This window comes from Suncus etruscus, chromosome 19 (genome assembly GCF_024139225.1).
Source record: "Suncus etruscus isolate mSunEtr1 chromosome 19, mSunEtr1.pri.cur, whole genome shotgun sequence".
In the NCBI taxonomy this organism is placed as follows: Eukaryota; Metazoa; Chordata; class Mammalia; order Eulipotyphla; family Soricidae; genus Suncus; species Suncus etruscus.
In genome coordinates, this window is record NC_064866.1 from 41,315,378 (window position 1) to 41,331,524 (window position 16,147).

At 35.4% G+C, this 16,147-nt stretch overlaps 1 protein-coding gene across 1 annotated transcript in view; it reads right to left on the reverse strand.

Moving 5' to 3' along the window:
• Positions 1-12,964, reverse strand: part of TMEM71 (transmembrane protein 71) — a 34,327-nt gene extending 21,363 nt beyond the window's left edge. Inside the window, exons 1-4 of the mRNA XM_049765590.1 lie at positions 12,911-12,964; positions 11,516-11,582; positions 9,068-9,280; positions 3,929-4,101 (exon numbers count right to left, since the gene is read on the reverse strand). Of these exons, the coding sequence (XP_049621547.1) occupies positions 3,929-4,101; positions 9,068-9,280; positions 11,516-11,582; positions 12,911-12,950 (493 nt within the window). The 5' untranslated portion in view covers positions 12,951-12,964. The remainder of the gene's footprint in view (positions 1-3,928; positions 4,102-9,067; positions 9,281-11,515; positions 11,583-12,910) is intronic.
• Between the last annotated feature and the right edge of the window lie 3,183 nt (positions 12,965-16,147).

Consider the following 16,147-nt stretch of genomic DNA (forward strand, 5'->3'; position numbering starts at 1 on the left):
TATTTCCTTGTTTCTGTTCAATTCCCACCTACTATCAAAGCTGAATGCAGAAACCAGAGATAACATCTCAAGATAGAATCAAATTATCTTATCCATTTTTTCCAAAATCCTTTCACTCTGAGTAAAATTGCGGCTTCATAATAGACTCTTCACAACTCTCTTCTCCCTCTCTTATCAAACCCTGATTAAACTATAGTTTAAACTTGGTGCACCTACATTCTCTTGCCTCTGCTGGATGTTTTGTTCCTGCTTTTTGTTTTGGGGCCACACTCGGCAATGCTAAGGGTTCCTCCTGGCTCTGCACTCAGGAATCAGTCCTGGCAGTGCTCAGGGGACCTTATGGGTTGTTGTAGACTTTGACCTGGTTTAAACTTTCAAACAAATGCTCTGATCATTTCACTGAGGCCAACCTAATCATCTTATTTAAAGCTGAAACCATTCGGTTTTCTTCCTTTGTTGGTCTCATATATCTTACCACTCTTAAGCTTGCTATGTAATTTTTTATTATAACCCATCTCTCTCCCCAGGAATCCAGTTTTATTGGAAACATGTAGCTTGGTCTGCTTTGCTCATCACTGTCTTTCCCAGTCTATAGAAAAGTACTTGCCAGAGCAATACTTCTCTCCTGCTTGAAAGAGTGATTGCGGCAGAGTGACAAAAGCAAAATCACAGAAGTGTGGAAAAATGGGCATTATTTGGGAAACTGAGATCAGGTCAGTTTAAACCAAATCAGTTTAATCAGGATAAGAGGAAGGTTAAACATGCCAGAACACATGCTTTGCATATGGAAGGTCCAAGTTTAATCACTCCATGCACAGTACTGACCACCACTAGGTATGCCTCTCTACCAGCAAACAGACAAACAAATGAACAAAAGAAAATCTGAAGATAGAGCTGTTTTCATGGGCATCACTATGTGCAATTATGTAGGTCTCCATTAAAAAGTTCTACCCTTGGTTTAATGCTTAGGGATTGACACTTGAAATTTTTAAACTTTTTTAAAACAAGATCGCTGCATTTTATTTTTACAGGGCCCTACACATTATGCAGCCAGCTCTGATTAGTGTAGAAAAATATCCAAGAGTCCCGTATGCTGTGTGAAGAAAAATGACAAGGCCACATTCATGTCTTAGGATATGTGGCTCCTGATTTAGAAATAGTCGTGGAACACGCATATATCAAGTTAGCTTCTCTCTGCCTGTATTTCTTCACGGTCTGTAAAATCTGCTGAAATGTTACCAGCCCCAGAAACCTAGAAGCATCCTTTAGGCAGAACTAACAAATGCCCTCTAGTATTTAAGGGCATATTTCTCAAAAATCTCTGCTAGTATTCAAGGAGTTAAAATTATACATAAGCATAATTGCCTGCTTAAAAACAGGAGTTTCTCGAGATTAAGTTCACATCTTTTCTACTTTGATTTGTTTGTTTGTTTGTTTGTTTCTGGGTCACATTGGAAGTCTCTGTGCTTGGGAATAATTTCTGGCAGGTTCAGGCAACCATGAAGGGTACTGGCTGTATGCAAGACAAATGCCTTATCTGTGGTACTATCACTCTGGCCCTCTTTTTTTTTTTCCCCTTCTTTTTTTTTGGCGGGGGGGGGGGGGAGTTGGGCCACAGCCGGTGATGCTCAGGATTTACTCCTGGCTATGCGCTCAGAAATCTCTCCTGGCTTGGGGGATCATATGGGATGCCGGGATCAAACCAAGGTCCGTCCTGGGTCAGCGATGTGCAAGGCAAACATCCTACTGCTGCACCAACGCTCCAGCCTCCATTTTGGCCCTCTTATTGCACTTTAAATATGGCGAATTAAACACTGTAGTTGGGAAATGGGTTATATTGTTAGTTTATTTACTTTGGTCTGGGGCCACACCTGGTGGTAGTTACGGGTCACTCCTGCCTCTACTCTCAGAAATTACTCCTGGCAAACTCGGAGGACCCTATGGGATGGATGCCTAGCATCAATCCTGAGTCAGCCATGTGCAAGGCAAACAACCCTACCAGCTGTACTATGACTCTGGCCCTATACATTTAATTATTAAACAAAAGAATGTCTATTAAAAGAGCATGGCATTTCAAAGTATGCCTACAAACATATCTGTATGCAGGCCAATTTTTTAAATCATGGTCCAATTGCTCCCATTTCTAACAGAAGCAGATTGAACAAGAAATAGTGCAGTTAACATGATCTTCTCAATGCACCATTATTGAACAACTGGTCCCTTTCCTCCCCTTTTCAGCAGACATCATGAAGAATCCTAGATATCATAAACTTTTCTTTCCTCACTTCCCAACTCTTTTAACCATGTTCCTGGTGCTTTTCTGCCTCCTTCACTCCGCCACTAGCAATGTTTATGTCAATGAATCTAGCCATCATCTTATAACCTTTGGCCACACTTTGTCACTATTTACTGGATCTTTTTTTGAACTACTATTCCCTTGAATTGCATCACATAATTCTCTCTTAGTTTCTTCTGGATTGTCTCTTAGTTGTCTCTGGATGCATTCTCTTTTTCCTTTTCAAGCTAGTCAGTCCAAATTCTCCATTAAATTTTTAAATTCATAAAGTTCCAGTGTAGGCTTTGTCATCTGCCCACTCTACCCTCTTACTAAATTATCTTATCACTCTCATCCTTCAATGATCTTTTTGACTGACATGGTTTACAGATATATAGCTTTAACTCAGTCTTCACTCCATATTGATTTTATCCTTAAACTCTACATTTTCCAAATCCAGCATTTGATTTTTCTTTCCCCAAAACTCAAATCATTATACTTTTTATACTTTTTCTGCTTTTCCTGTTCTCATCCACTTTGTTCTTAACTCCCTCTCCTTTCATGGCAACCCAGAAAAACTCTCATTTCCGAGAATTTAGCTCAGTTGATATTTCCGCACAGTACATTGTCTCTCTGAGTTTCTAAGTGGGTCAAATCTCCCATTGTATCATAAATATTTTCTTCACGGTACTTAGAAAAATTATTCTTTTGTATTTTGCACAATGATATAAGAAAGATCTAACCCTTGCATTCTTCACAAGCCCTAAGAAACCATAAATAAGCATTATGTTACTTGTATTCTCTCTCAGCAACATTTACTGGCAAATGGTCAGTAAATATCAGTTGTTTCTATTCTAGTCATAACAATACTCATAACTACAAATTATCAAGTAAAATAATTATACAAAGATTTTTATTTATTAAAATAAACAATTGAATTTTTGAGTTTCCATACCGTAGTTAAATTCATAGATGTGCATAATCTAAGAATGTTTTCCTATTTTATTATGCAATGTATATGCTGTGACACAATGTACATGTGTATATGCGTGTGTCACATATATGACCAAGTTAAAATATAGTTACAGAGCATATTCTAATAGAAATATGTATATTTTGCTTAACAAAAATATTTTATTTTTCAAATGCTAAGTAACTTTCTCAATGGACCTATAATCCAATTCCAATGTCCATCCTGCACCCATGTTTTTTACAGAAAATAGTCATTAGAATGTAGAAATATTTTTGTTTTATAAGTGTGATAATCAATACATTTAAATGAAGCAATTTTACATAATATAAACTTATCAATAAGAATAATACAATGGGGGTCCAGAGAGATAGCACAGCGGCGTTTGCCTTGCAAGCAGCCGATCCAGGACCAAAGGTGGTTGGTTCGAATCCCGGTGTCCCATATGGTCCCCGGTGCCTGCCAGAAGCTATTTCTGAGCAGACAGCCAGGAGTAACCCCTGAGCACCGCCGGGTATGGCCCAAAAAACAAACAAACAAACAAAAAAGAATAATACAATGGGCAACATAGGCACCATCCTTCCTATGAAAATGACTAGTCTCTTTATGTTGCCAGGTATGGTCACAGGCTTCCTATCACCTATTCGGATATGACAAGTATAAAGAAATGAGCTTAAACAAACCATTTTCATTGCAGCGATGCATGTCCATTCTCCTGAAGCCATCCAACCAGATGCCATCACTTGGCAAAGGCTCAGCATCATCAAACATATTGTCATGAAGCCAGGATTTAGAGGCTTTAAGGTTGAAAAGAGAAGAAAGAGATCGGCGGAGTCTCTTTTTCTTTCTAAATACCCTAAAAATTTTTTTAAAAAAAGGTAGTAAGTCTGATGAATCATGAACAGAAGTGACGCTATGCATGAAAATGATTAGCTACACAGAAAAAAGTCCATGAAGCTCATTTCTTTTGTTACCTCTATTAATTCTACAATCTTCTTAAATTTCTGTGAATATGAGATACATGGCTCAATATCAAGGAGAATGAGATAAAAGGCAAACCTTAAAAACAAGTCATAAACTAAGTCTGTGACAAAGAAAAGATTTATGTTGGTACATCAATTTTTTCATATAGTTTCTTCTGTGTCTTTTTAAGGAACAACAAATAGTATTTTAAGGATCTAAATACAGTATACACACACACACACACACACACACTTGGGCTAGTTCTGTGAGAAAGATATCCACCTTTGGATCAGAAAACAGCAGCAAAGAGATGTGAAGTAACTTTAATGAGTGAGATCTTAGAGGTAGTCTATGACATAACCGGAGTGCATATGACTCTACTCACTCTCTTAATTCCTGGTTGTCATGTAGGAGATTTTGATTTAAAAGAATTAACTAGGGGGCCAGAGCGGTGGCTCAGGCGGTAGGGCATTTGCCTTACATGCATTAACCTAGGATGGACTGTGGTTCGATCTCCCGGAGACCCAATGGTCCCCCAAGCCAGGAGCAATTTCTGAGCGCATAGCCAGGAGTAACCCCTGAGCATCACCAGGTCTCGCCCCAAAACAAACAAACAAACAAACAAAAGAAACTAGACACTGCTCCAAGAATACCATACCTATTGCTAATGGGAGCCAAAAGATCCTTTTTGTGACGGCTTTGGTTGCATGAGATGATCTAATCTGTTCATGGAATAATAAATTGGTCTTTTATTGGTTCATGCCAGGAAACAAAGCAACAAGGGCAAGAAAATGGATAACAATGAAGACTCTTGAGGTTTACACAAAGAAATTTAAATTTAATATTAGAGCAAAAAAAAAAAGACATTGAGGCATGGTAAGGGTAATGTGGATGGTCATGATGTGTTTGCTTTGCATTTTTAAAAGATATTTTAACCACAGACGATGGCATGAAGAGATATATTGAGACCAGAGAAATTATTCAACATTCACAGGGAAGAAACTATTGCTGTCTCTTTGTGATCTTTACATCTGTGCTAACCATGTTATTAGAACCTAGTTAGAGCCACATAACATAAAGGTGAAATGCAGTGGTTTTCTTTTCCAGAGTTCTACTTCTTCAAGGAACTGCTCTCAGAAAAAAAAAATGTTTTCAATTTGGTATTTAGAGTGCTCCAATTATATCCAGCACTGTATATTCTTTATACAATGATTCTCAATCACAATTACTTTGTAATAAGGAACCATTGGCAGTTTCTGGAGATTTGCTACAGGCATCTAAGGGATAGAGGTCAGAGACACTGCTAATCATTTTACAAAGAATTGTCTGCAACGAAATGTCTGTAAATTGGGTTGTATTTCAGAATATCTGTTTTATCTCCCTCATCAATTTCAGGGAATAGCAAAAAGAATTTATGATGGTGAAAGAACTCTGCACATAACAAGATTTTAGAGATACGTATAGGTTTTAAGATAAAGTCATTTTAATATTAATAGGCAGAAATTAAATTTTTATATTATTTATTCTTATATTTATTCTTTTTTTTTTTTGGTTTTTGGGCCACACCCTGTGACGCTCAGGGGTTACTCCTGGCTATGCGCTCAGAAGTTGCTCCTGGCTTCTTGGGGGACCATATGGGACACCGGGGGATCGAACCGCGGTCCGTCCTAGGCTAGCGCAGGCAAGGCAGGCACCTTACCTCCAGCGCCACCGCCTGGCCCCTTATATTTATTCTTAAGTTTGATTTAATTAATAAACTCCTATTAAGCATCTATTTTGAGATGAAGATTGAACCATATTTGAAGATAAAACAGATAAATAAAAACATCTCTCATAACAGGATCTGTACATAGAAGGATGAAGCTAAGAAGAGTGGATAAGACGTGAATTTTGACATCAGACAATTTGAAATGGAATCCGGTCCCACTTAACACCCAGATGATGGTAGACTTGAGATGATGTAGTAATAGCTCTGTGGGTCAAGAGTGCTTTGGTATAGAGGTTAGTTAACATCACACACCAATACCATAAACATGTTACCTAAACTACAATAAAAAATTAATTAATATAAAAAAATCAGAAACTGATCTTGAGGAAATGACTTAACCTATCTGGACTTATGTCTTCTTTTTCTCAAATAGTCATAAGAATAATAGATAAAGGTTATAAAGCAGGCATTGGTGATAAGAAATAATCACATACATCTGATATATACAAATAAGAAAAAAGTTCTTTCACCATTATGAACTCTTCATTTTTATTATCTGAAACATAAGTAAACATATATGTGCATATGAACAGATACATATATGCAGTTGGTATTACCTGTAGTAGATAGTGAGAAAGTAATGTTTAATCAGTGGCCCTCAAACTATGGCCCGCGGGCCACATCTTGTATTTGTATCTTTTGTTTCTTCATTGCAAAATAAGATATATTCAGTGTGCATAAGAATTCGTTCATAAGTTTTGTTTTTACTATAGTCAGACCCTCCAATGGTCTGAGGGACAGTGAACTGGCCCCCTGTTTAAAAAGTTTGAGGACCCAACTGAATTAATGATATTTGTGTGTTATATGGTAAATAAAAAAATAGAAATTCAATAGAAATGTATAAAAAATAAAGTGAGTACATTGAGAAAAGAGACATATTAGTTAAAACACCAAAACTGATATCTGAGTCAAACAAGGTGTAAATAGTGGTACCTCTCAAGAAAACACATGAAAAGTTTGAAAATAAAATACTTCATTCCATTTGCTTATTTCACAGTTTTTAAGGACCCTGTATTAAATCTAAGGTAAACTAACTGTGAAGTCATTGGAAAGATTGTATAGCTTGGAAAAAAAGAATTAAGTTAAAACACACATGTCTGCTAAACTGTAGAATAAATTGCACTTTATTTTCAAATATTCACACTTTTTATTATCACCATATCAACAGAAGTAGAGTTATATCTTACTCTTTGACTCCAGTTCACTTATATAAATTGCTATTGAGGCATATCTCTTTCATTTATTTTATTACAATTTGAATAATATTCTTTCTGTAGCCTAATGATTCCAAATGAATGAGATAACTAAACCAGAAAAATTTTAACATGATGTAAAACACACTCTTCTTTCATCTAGATCAGTCTACCTAAACTCAATTTCAAATACATGTATACTCATTGCTAAATGCCACTGAGAGTTTGTGGTTATTTTTCACACAATATTACTAATGTCAATATTGACATACAGTCATCTCATTATGATTTTTAAGAAATATAATTGTGGCTTGTGCAAATTAAAATCATGTAATAGCAAATTCATTCTTTTGTCTTTCCTTCAAACTTTCTTCTTGTTTATATCTCATCTTGGTAAATAGTTCTACCATACAACCAGTTGACATAATTAGATCTCTATATTTTGATTAAGTCCCCCTCCCATTTTTTTGTTTTTTGTTTGTTCGTTTGATTTTTTGCTGGAGCTCACATACTTTCACAGAGACCAATACCTATCTCTTTTTTTCAGAAAAGGGTTCCCAAAGAGGGAATCAGAAGGTCAGGAGCTAGGGGAAAGGGCACATCAATAATTCTAGAACAGTCAGTCTTATGGCTTAATGAAGGATATGACAATAAAATGAAGCTCTTTCCATGTAGTCTTTTTTATATAGATACAATTTTATTTACTTTAAAGATAGCTTTATTCTGGACATGGTACACTCATGGTTTATAAAAATAAAATTGTGTAAAACACATGTTGTATAAAATAATTTGTATTAAGGTTCACTTTTTTAAAAAAAAATTATTTTTTTTTAAAAGCCACATATGCTCGTGCTCAGAGGACCATGTGCTGCTTAGAATTAAACCATGGTTGGCCACACTGTAGATATACACCCTAACTGCAGTACATCTCCAAGCCCTCACCTCTTTGCCAAGCCTTTTATCTCTTTTCCTCCAATCTCGTTTGTTCATTCGTGCTATTCTTTCTATGTGAATTCTCTGCCTTTAATTTTCTCCACCTACTCACTTCCCCAAATCCTTCCCCTCCACGCAATCAGTGCTACCTTGCAAAGGCAAACATGATAGTTATTCATCTTTATCTGCAGGATAAAATCTTTTTCTGGTAACCCATCCTTGCTTTGTGTGCTTAGATAGCTCACCTGTAAAGCACCCTTTCCACTCTACCCTGCATCCCTACTAAAGTATTCACTATTCCCCAAAGTGTACCAAAGTCCTTCATAAGTAAGCCAATCAATCACCTTAAGCACCTGTTTTAACACCCAGAGCACTCGCCCTGCTTTCCTTAATACCCTTACTCTGTCTTCCCTAAAAACAGAAGCACAAACCCTGTTTTAGTCTCCTCTCACATCCTACCTAGTTCTCTGACAGAGTCCACACCCTACTCTCCCCTAATATAAATATTCATTTGCCACCTATAATAAACTGTGTTACTCTTCCGAAGTGGCTGGTGGATGCCTCTTCGTGAATATTCTACTGCCCTGGCATTCAACCTCACCAGTGACTTCAACATCTTAGAATCTGACTTCATCTTCGTGCACCTATTCTCTTCTCTGCTCTGCAAGTTGCCTTCCCTATTTCTGTTTTATTTATTTATTTATTGGTTTTAAAATCCTAAAATCTCTCTACTGAGAGAATTACTTTGTCTTTCCTCTCCACTGACCTGTATTGCACACTACCTATACCATTTGATTACTTTTTTAATTTTCAGGTTGGACATCCTGTTCTTGACTAGCTTTTGTGTTTTCACAGTCTGGAGCAGGAATTAACTCCACTATAAAAAAAATAGTTGAGTGAGTCAATTAATGAATACATAATAGACAACTTGAATTTCAGATATCTAGACACTATTCTTAACTTACCTAACTGAGTTTTCCTTGTAGAGAACACTGGTCTGGGAGGGGTTCAGAGTTATGTTGCCACTTTCATCGCATAAAAAACTGTCTTCTGTCCAAATGTAGTAACCGTTGGTGAGGAGCCTAGGACTTCGACGACAGCTTAAGTAGGAACCTGTCTGGGCATCTATGAAGCAGCATTCATAGGAGCTGTTACTGTCCATAAAATCACATACAAAACTAAAGAGAAAATAAGGAAAATCTTTGAAATGTCTCTAACAAAACATGTGTCACATATTCGCAGTCACCTTGAGGGAAATAAACTTCTTTGCATTTATAGCTGCAACCTTAAGAATGACATTCTATAACACTACAAATGTCAATAAATCTGAGTTTCATATCCTCACCACCAAGGGCACTAAACTACGTGTAGGATAAATAGTGCTTCTATTTAGAGCACTTTGACAAAAACTTTATGGTTCAGAAGTCACTTCAATATATAATGCATCTACATTCTTGACATTAGTCCATTTTCTTGCATAGAAAAAAATTAAAACAGCCAGTGGGATGATAAAGGTTCATATTAAACTCTACAACCCTTATTTGATTAGTCTTCTAATTTATATATCCTTAGCTTTGTCACGGAAATAGATAGCTTAGAATTACACAATTACCAAATGAATATGATTGACAGCATGAACATGCAGTCAAAGAGATCGTTTTATTCTTTGTACATTTGTATCTAGGTCATTTATACAAATGATAACCTTTTTTGATTTGGTAGCCAAGGAAATATACTTAGCTAGATATGTCTATTTTTGTTTAAAAAAATTGATGCATTCTTGAAAGGTTTTCGATAGGTAGCTGACCAAAAGGGTATCAATGTTCCACCAAGTTTATAATAAATTTTAAATTAACAAGTCTTTCCACAATTAGTACATGCACTAAAAGTTAAGATATTATTTTAGATAGACCCCACTGAACATTTACTGTTGCTCCACACTTTTAAGCTCTTTCTAGTTTTCAAAAATATCTCTATATTATAGTATTTGTATTCAGAGGGAGTAAATAAGGTAAAGAAGGGGTACCAAGAGAGAATAGTGGGTAAAGATCTTTCTTGACCTGGATTTTGCATCAAGGATCCCACATAGTCAATCTCCAAGGATACCGGAAGTGATACCTGAGTGTAGAGTCCTGAGAAATACTGAGCATAGCCAACTATTTTTTTTTTAAAAAGGGCAAATAACTTCATTGTTATATACAGAGTTAAGTTTTTAATCCTGTCCTTTTCTGATTCTAAAGAAGTCAACATTCCTTTTTAATATTTTACTTAAATCATTGTGATTTCCAATTTAGGCATTGACATGGTTTTCTGTACCAGCACCAGGAATCAAACTTCCACCTAAGGAGGCCCTAATGCCACCATGGCAGGGAGTTTTTCCAGACTGTGTTCATAAGACTTGTATTGTCCTTGACTTGTATTTTTAGTTTTGTCCTTTCTTAACACAAGCAATGCACCTGAGTCCCCTTGGCTCCTGCCCCCCCCCCCATTATTTCACATTTGTCTTTCTCCTCCTCCACTTAAGTTCTTTAGTTTTCCTACTATACTCTGGGACCAAGTATATAAATCCTCCTTTAAAGCATTGCATTTCTTCTTGCAGTTATTCTAAATACCAAAAATAGGTAATATCAGCCTGTATTTATCTAAAGCATTCAACTTTTTGTTTGGTTGGTTGGTTTTGAGGTCACACCAAAAGTTTTGGTGCTCAGGGGTTACTCCTGGCTCTGAGCTCAGAAATCGCTCCTGGCAGGCTTGGAGGACCATATGCGATGCTGGGATTGGAACTACCATCTGTCCTAAGTAGACTGTGTATAAGGCAAATGCCCTGCTGCTGTGCTATCTCTCCAGCTCCAGCATTCAACTTTCTATGTTATCTTTTTGTTCATACTTGTTTGATTCACTTGACAATAGTAGAAAATCTAGAATTTTCAAAGAGAGAACAGTTTTAAATTAATGCATAATCCCACACACTTCATAAAATGCTAAAAAAAAAAAAACCCACAACTTTAGCTGATGCCTGTACCAGGAATTAAAAATAAGTAAAACAATTCAGTATAGAACCTAAACAAGGTGGAAAATTTTTACATGTTTCATAGGAAAGCACACAATTTGACCTGTGTATACATTGGTGGAAAAATCTCCTTGTTCTTATAAAATAGATGAAAACTATCAAAGAAATGATAACTTTTTAAAAAATAACTACATCTGGACATTTAGTAGTTTTCAGACTTACTTAACAAAAGAATTCATGTTTCTAACCCACTAGAAGGCAAGTTTTTGTTTTGTATGTGCATAGGACTATAAAAATTATAGCTATAACCAAATTGGATGCCAGCTAAGTCTACTACTTTTAAAGTGAAAATGTAGCAGTGTTACATCGTTGGAAAAAAAGACTGTTGTTGGGGATAGAATACCTTGGGAAAAGGCATGTGGGTGACAGCTCTCTAAGATATTCTCTTTCAGACCCAGACTTAGAGGAACCTGCAAGAGCAAATGAGAGAGAAATACACATATGTCAAACTTCACCAATAAGCATAATCCAAACAGTGGAGGCTATAAGTAAGGTGTGAAGGGCAATATCCCAGCTTCCGCAGACAGTTCAATTGATGTGGTTATCCAATTAATCAGTATGAATGCAATATATCCCCAGGCCTCTCCAGGAAATCAGAAATAATTTAGGGCCTAATTTCTTTTCTAGGCTATTTATTCTCTCATTCCATTCTCCCTTAGAAGTTCCTTTGTGCAGGATGAGGCAATCAAAAATCATTAGCATCAAACTGAGTAGTGAAAAGGAGGAAGATGGCATTTTCTATGAAACTAAAGGAAAAAAAAATGTATCACCCAATATACTGGAGATTTGTTGTTGTTTTTGCTTTGCTTTATTTTGTTTTTAGTTTATTCTGTAATTTGAGGAATTTAATCGCTTGTTTAAAAGCACTCTCATTAGTACATATTGAAATCACTTCTATTGCAAAAGATATTACAAAAGATAATAATATTATATAATGCTGCAAAATAATAATATACAAAAGATAATATAGAATATTATAAAAGATATTAATGGAAAAAAATGTTTCTTTTTGTTTTGTATAAGTGATTTCCTGATGTATAAGACTTGTGAGTAATCTCAGTTTACAAGTCATTCATTCATTCCTTTTTAGCCACATTCATGGTAATAGGTTTCTGTTGGGAAAAGTTGCAGTTAATTAATATTTAAAACTGTAGAAGAGAGCCTTATACTGTATAGCATTAGCCTGGTTGCTTCTAATACACAGACTCAATGAAACTTGACTCTATTACTGACTCCATAGGACAAAGAAAGAAATTCAGACTCTCATATTGTGCTGATTGATTTTTAAAAAGAAAATTGTAGTTGGGTGAGGAAGGAAGGGTGACAAGTAAGTTTTGGAAGAAAATAACAAGAGGAAGGAAGTAACTGAAACCACTACTGTTTTGGCAACGCCCTTAGTTTCTGTAAGTATTCATCGTATCATTCAGTGTTTTTTTTTATTTTAATAGATAAAGTTTTACATCTCAATTGTATCTGATAAAAATTCTCCTTTCACATTTTTTGCAAAGGCATCTGAAAATGTATAATTATTTTCTACTAAAAGGAAAAGTATCACATTTCTCTCAAGGAAATAAATGGAGTCAAAATCATTGCCAAGTGAACACTGGCATTTAAGAAGCACAAGCTACTGACAGATGGTTAATGGTATGAATATCAGCAAAATCAAAGCAAAGAAATTGCTAAAAAAAAGTCTAATCATTCAAAAGATAATTGCAGATAGCAGAGCTCCTCCACTTACTTGCTACTGGTGTTGACATCAGTTGAGATATTCCATACATTTTGGGAAAGCTGCTTGTTCAAACTTTGCAGATTTCCTGCAAAAGATATTTTAAAAGGGGAATTATATATTAAAAAATAGAAAATGGATGCTAAAACAGATGGTATCTACTAATTGCACGTGTGTGTTTACTGAAAGAATACAGTGATATGGAATTGAAGGCCCACTAAGATTGTTTCAGTCTCTAAGATTATGTATTCCATTTCCATTGTCTCACTTAGTACATATAAATAATTTTTTTCTCCAGAAGGTAGCTCAAAAGCTAGTACACAGTCTTGTGTGCTGGAGACCTGGCTCTGAACCCCAATATCACATAGACTCCCAAGTACTGTTTTTAAAATCTTCTGAGCACTTATCCAGAAGTACTATAGAGTATGCCCCCAAACAGACAGAGAATTCAGTAATCTCATCTCTGTGTCAACAAATGCATCATGTTATCAAGTAAAATCAGACTTAGAAAAGTTGGTTTAAAATCAAAATATAAAAAGGGATGTGAACTACTTTAAATATAAAAAATTCATAGGTTTTATAGGTCTCTAAATAAGTTTATATTTTCACCAACAACTACCACCTCATTATCAAATTTTATACATTGCTTGAGAATTGCTCCCTGCTTTCTCTCAACACTTCAAACCATTGACAGAGGGAACTTGTTTTTCCACTTGTATTCAGCCTGGCCACTCCTAAATTCATAGGAACGTTGCACTAAAAATAGTATACAGCTAAACAGATTTAAAAGCTCACTTCTCGTGAACATTTAATTTACTTTTTTAACTACAAATTAAATACAAAAGAATGGCAATTTTAATCATTTAACACTCATCATAGAGGATTGGCTTTAACTGACAACTGAACTTGGTGTGTTCCACTATTTTATTTCTACCTACCTTTAAGGGTAGACATAAATTCTTTTATGTTTCACCACTTTTATTTATATTCTAATGTGATAATAATTATTTATTATTTTAGTAGATGTTTGGTAGCAATATTTTAGTAGACATCCAAAGTAAATAAAACAGGAATAATAGTATAGCTACAAATTGGATATTCTAATAAATTAATATAAAATCTAATCTATGATGACTTTACGGAAGCTGAAAAATACTTTCTGGCATTCCTTAAAATATATTTAAATCAAAACACATACATTTATGATTTTGTTTGTTTGAAATACAGTATTTTTATTAGAATAGAATCATATATTATTGTCCTTCTTGATTTTGGCTCAATGTAATATGAACATATCTTATTCCAAATTATTTTCCACAAAAATAAGTCTAAGTTTAATCTAAAACAAGCAAATGCTGAAGGAAAAATCACTATCTTAATGCTGTATCTTACAAATACATATAGGAATCTATAGAAATACACATTTCTATACATTAGAATTGAGTATTCAATTAACATTGAAGATACTACAGTTACAGTTCAAAAAACTTTTCAAGAAACAGTCTTTCTAACAATTCCATTAAAGTAATAGATCTATTCTGAAAAATATTAATATTTTTTCAAAGAAGTTCCCAATCTTTTTTCCTATTGATAAGTGACAAAAAATAATTACTGAAATTTGAAGCTTCCGGTTGACAGACAAATCCAGTGCTTTTCACGTTGTTCGCCGAAAAATATCAGAATATCAACAGGTGCAGAACTCTCTTCAATAAGGAAAATCCCAGCTTTCCCTCCTTCTAATAGATGCCATCTCTCATCACTGTGTTTGTGCAAGCATGTGCAGAGAAGTTCTGCTTTCAGCTGCCTTTTGCTTGTTTTCTAGAAGAGAAACACATGTAGTTCTTGGGAAAGTCAACCCTATCACCGCTTTTGTTTTCTTTCAAAATCAGCCTGCGAAACCAGAGGCTGAGGGACAGAATGAGGTCACACTTCCTGTCAGACTTAGATGCATAGCATTCACACTGAAGACCAGAGTGAATACTTAAGATAGCCGCCTGGACCAGCAATAGGGGGCATGTGACTCATGAATCAGGCTATTTATGGGCACTACATGGATGCTTTCGTGAGACAACCTACCACCCCTTGCTATGAAAACATATTCAGAGATCTCTCCTGTTTTTCATTTTCCAGTTATGTTCAATATGAATAGTGCACAGTACTAACTTTGTCCAAATCATAGATTTTCATAGATTTTTAAGAAGCTGATTTTGTTTGTGGGTCTTCTTATATTATAATTGATAAAAGTAATATATGTTCCAGGAATGCTGAGGTGCATGAGATCTTGGTAAAAATGTACATTTTTGATTGAACTTTTAAACTTAAATTGTTAAACATTATTTTGAGAGAGAATGTAAACTTTGGTGGCTAGGAAAGTAATTCATGGGATAAGGCATAAACCTTGCATGTGGTGACCCCTGTTCAATTTCTAGGCACCATGTGGTCCACATTGCATGCTGGGTACTGCACTGGAGGTGTATGAGCATCAATGAAGTGGTTTTGGCACCCAAGTGGCCAAATAGCAGCAGGTGTATTGAATCACCAAGAATTGCCTATAATGCCTGGGATTGGCCCCAGGTCTCCTGAGCACCACTTGGGAATGAGTGAGAGAAACAGAATACCTGCCTTAAATACAGGCAAGGGTTGGGAGAGGAACATTGCACTGGTGAAGGAGGGGTGTTCTTTATATATATATATATAGATAATTAGTTATATATAATTAATAATATAATTATTATATATAATATTATATTATATATAATATATAATAAGATAATTATAATATAATTAAAGCCCAACTACAAACAAGCTTAAAATTATGGTGCTTAAAGATATTTATTAAAAAAATAAAAATGGGGGACATAGACCAAATTTGATTTATGCTATGAAAATTATGGAACCTTCATGAAAGAAAAACATATTTTATGTCAAGGAAAAAGAGCAGGCTACTGCTGAGAAGGCTGTGATCAAGGAGGAATTTCAGGGTGAACGGACTGCTCCAGCTCCTGAATTCACTGCTACTCAGCCTGAGGTTGCAAACTGGTCTAAAGGGGTGCAGGTGCCCTCCATGTTGATTCAGCAGTTCTTTACCGAAGACTGGAGCACTCAGTCTGCCACAGAAGATTGGTCTGCAGCTACTGCTGCTCAGGCCACTGAATGGGTAGGAACCAACACTGAATGGTCTTTAGCTCTTCTTTCTAGACTAAAATAGGAATAGAAATCAGATTGATGGAAAATAAATGAGTTTCTTTA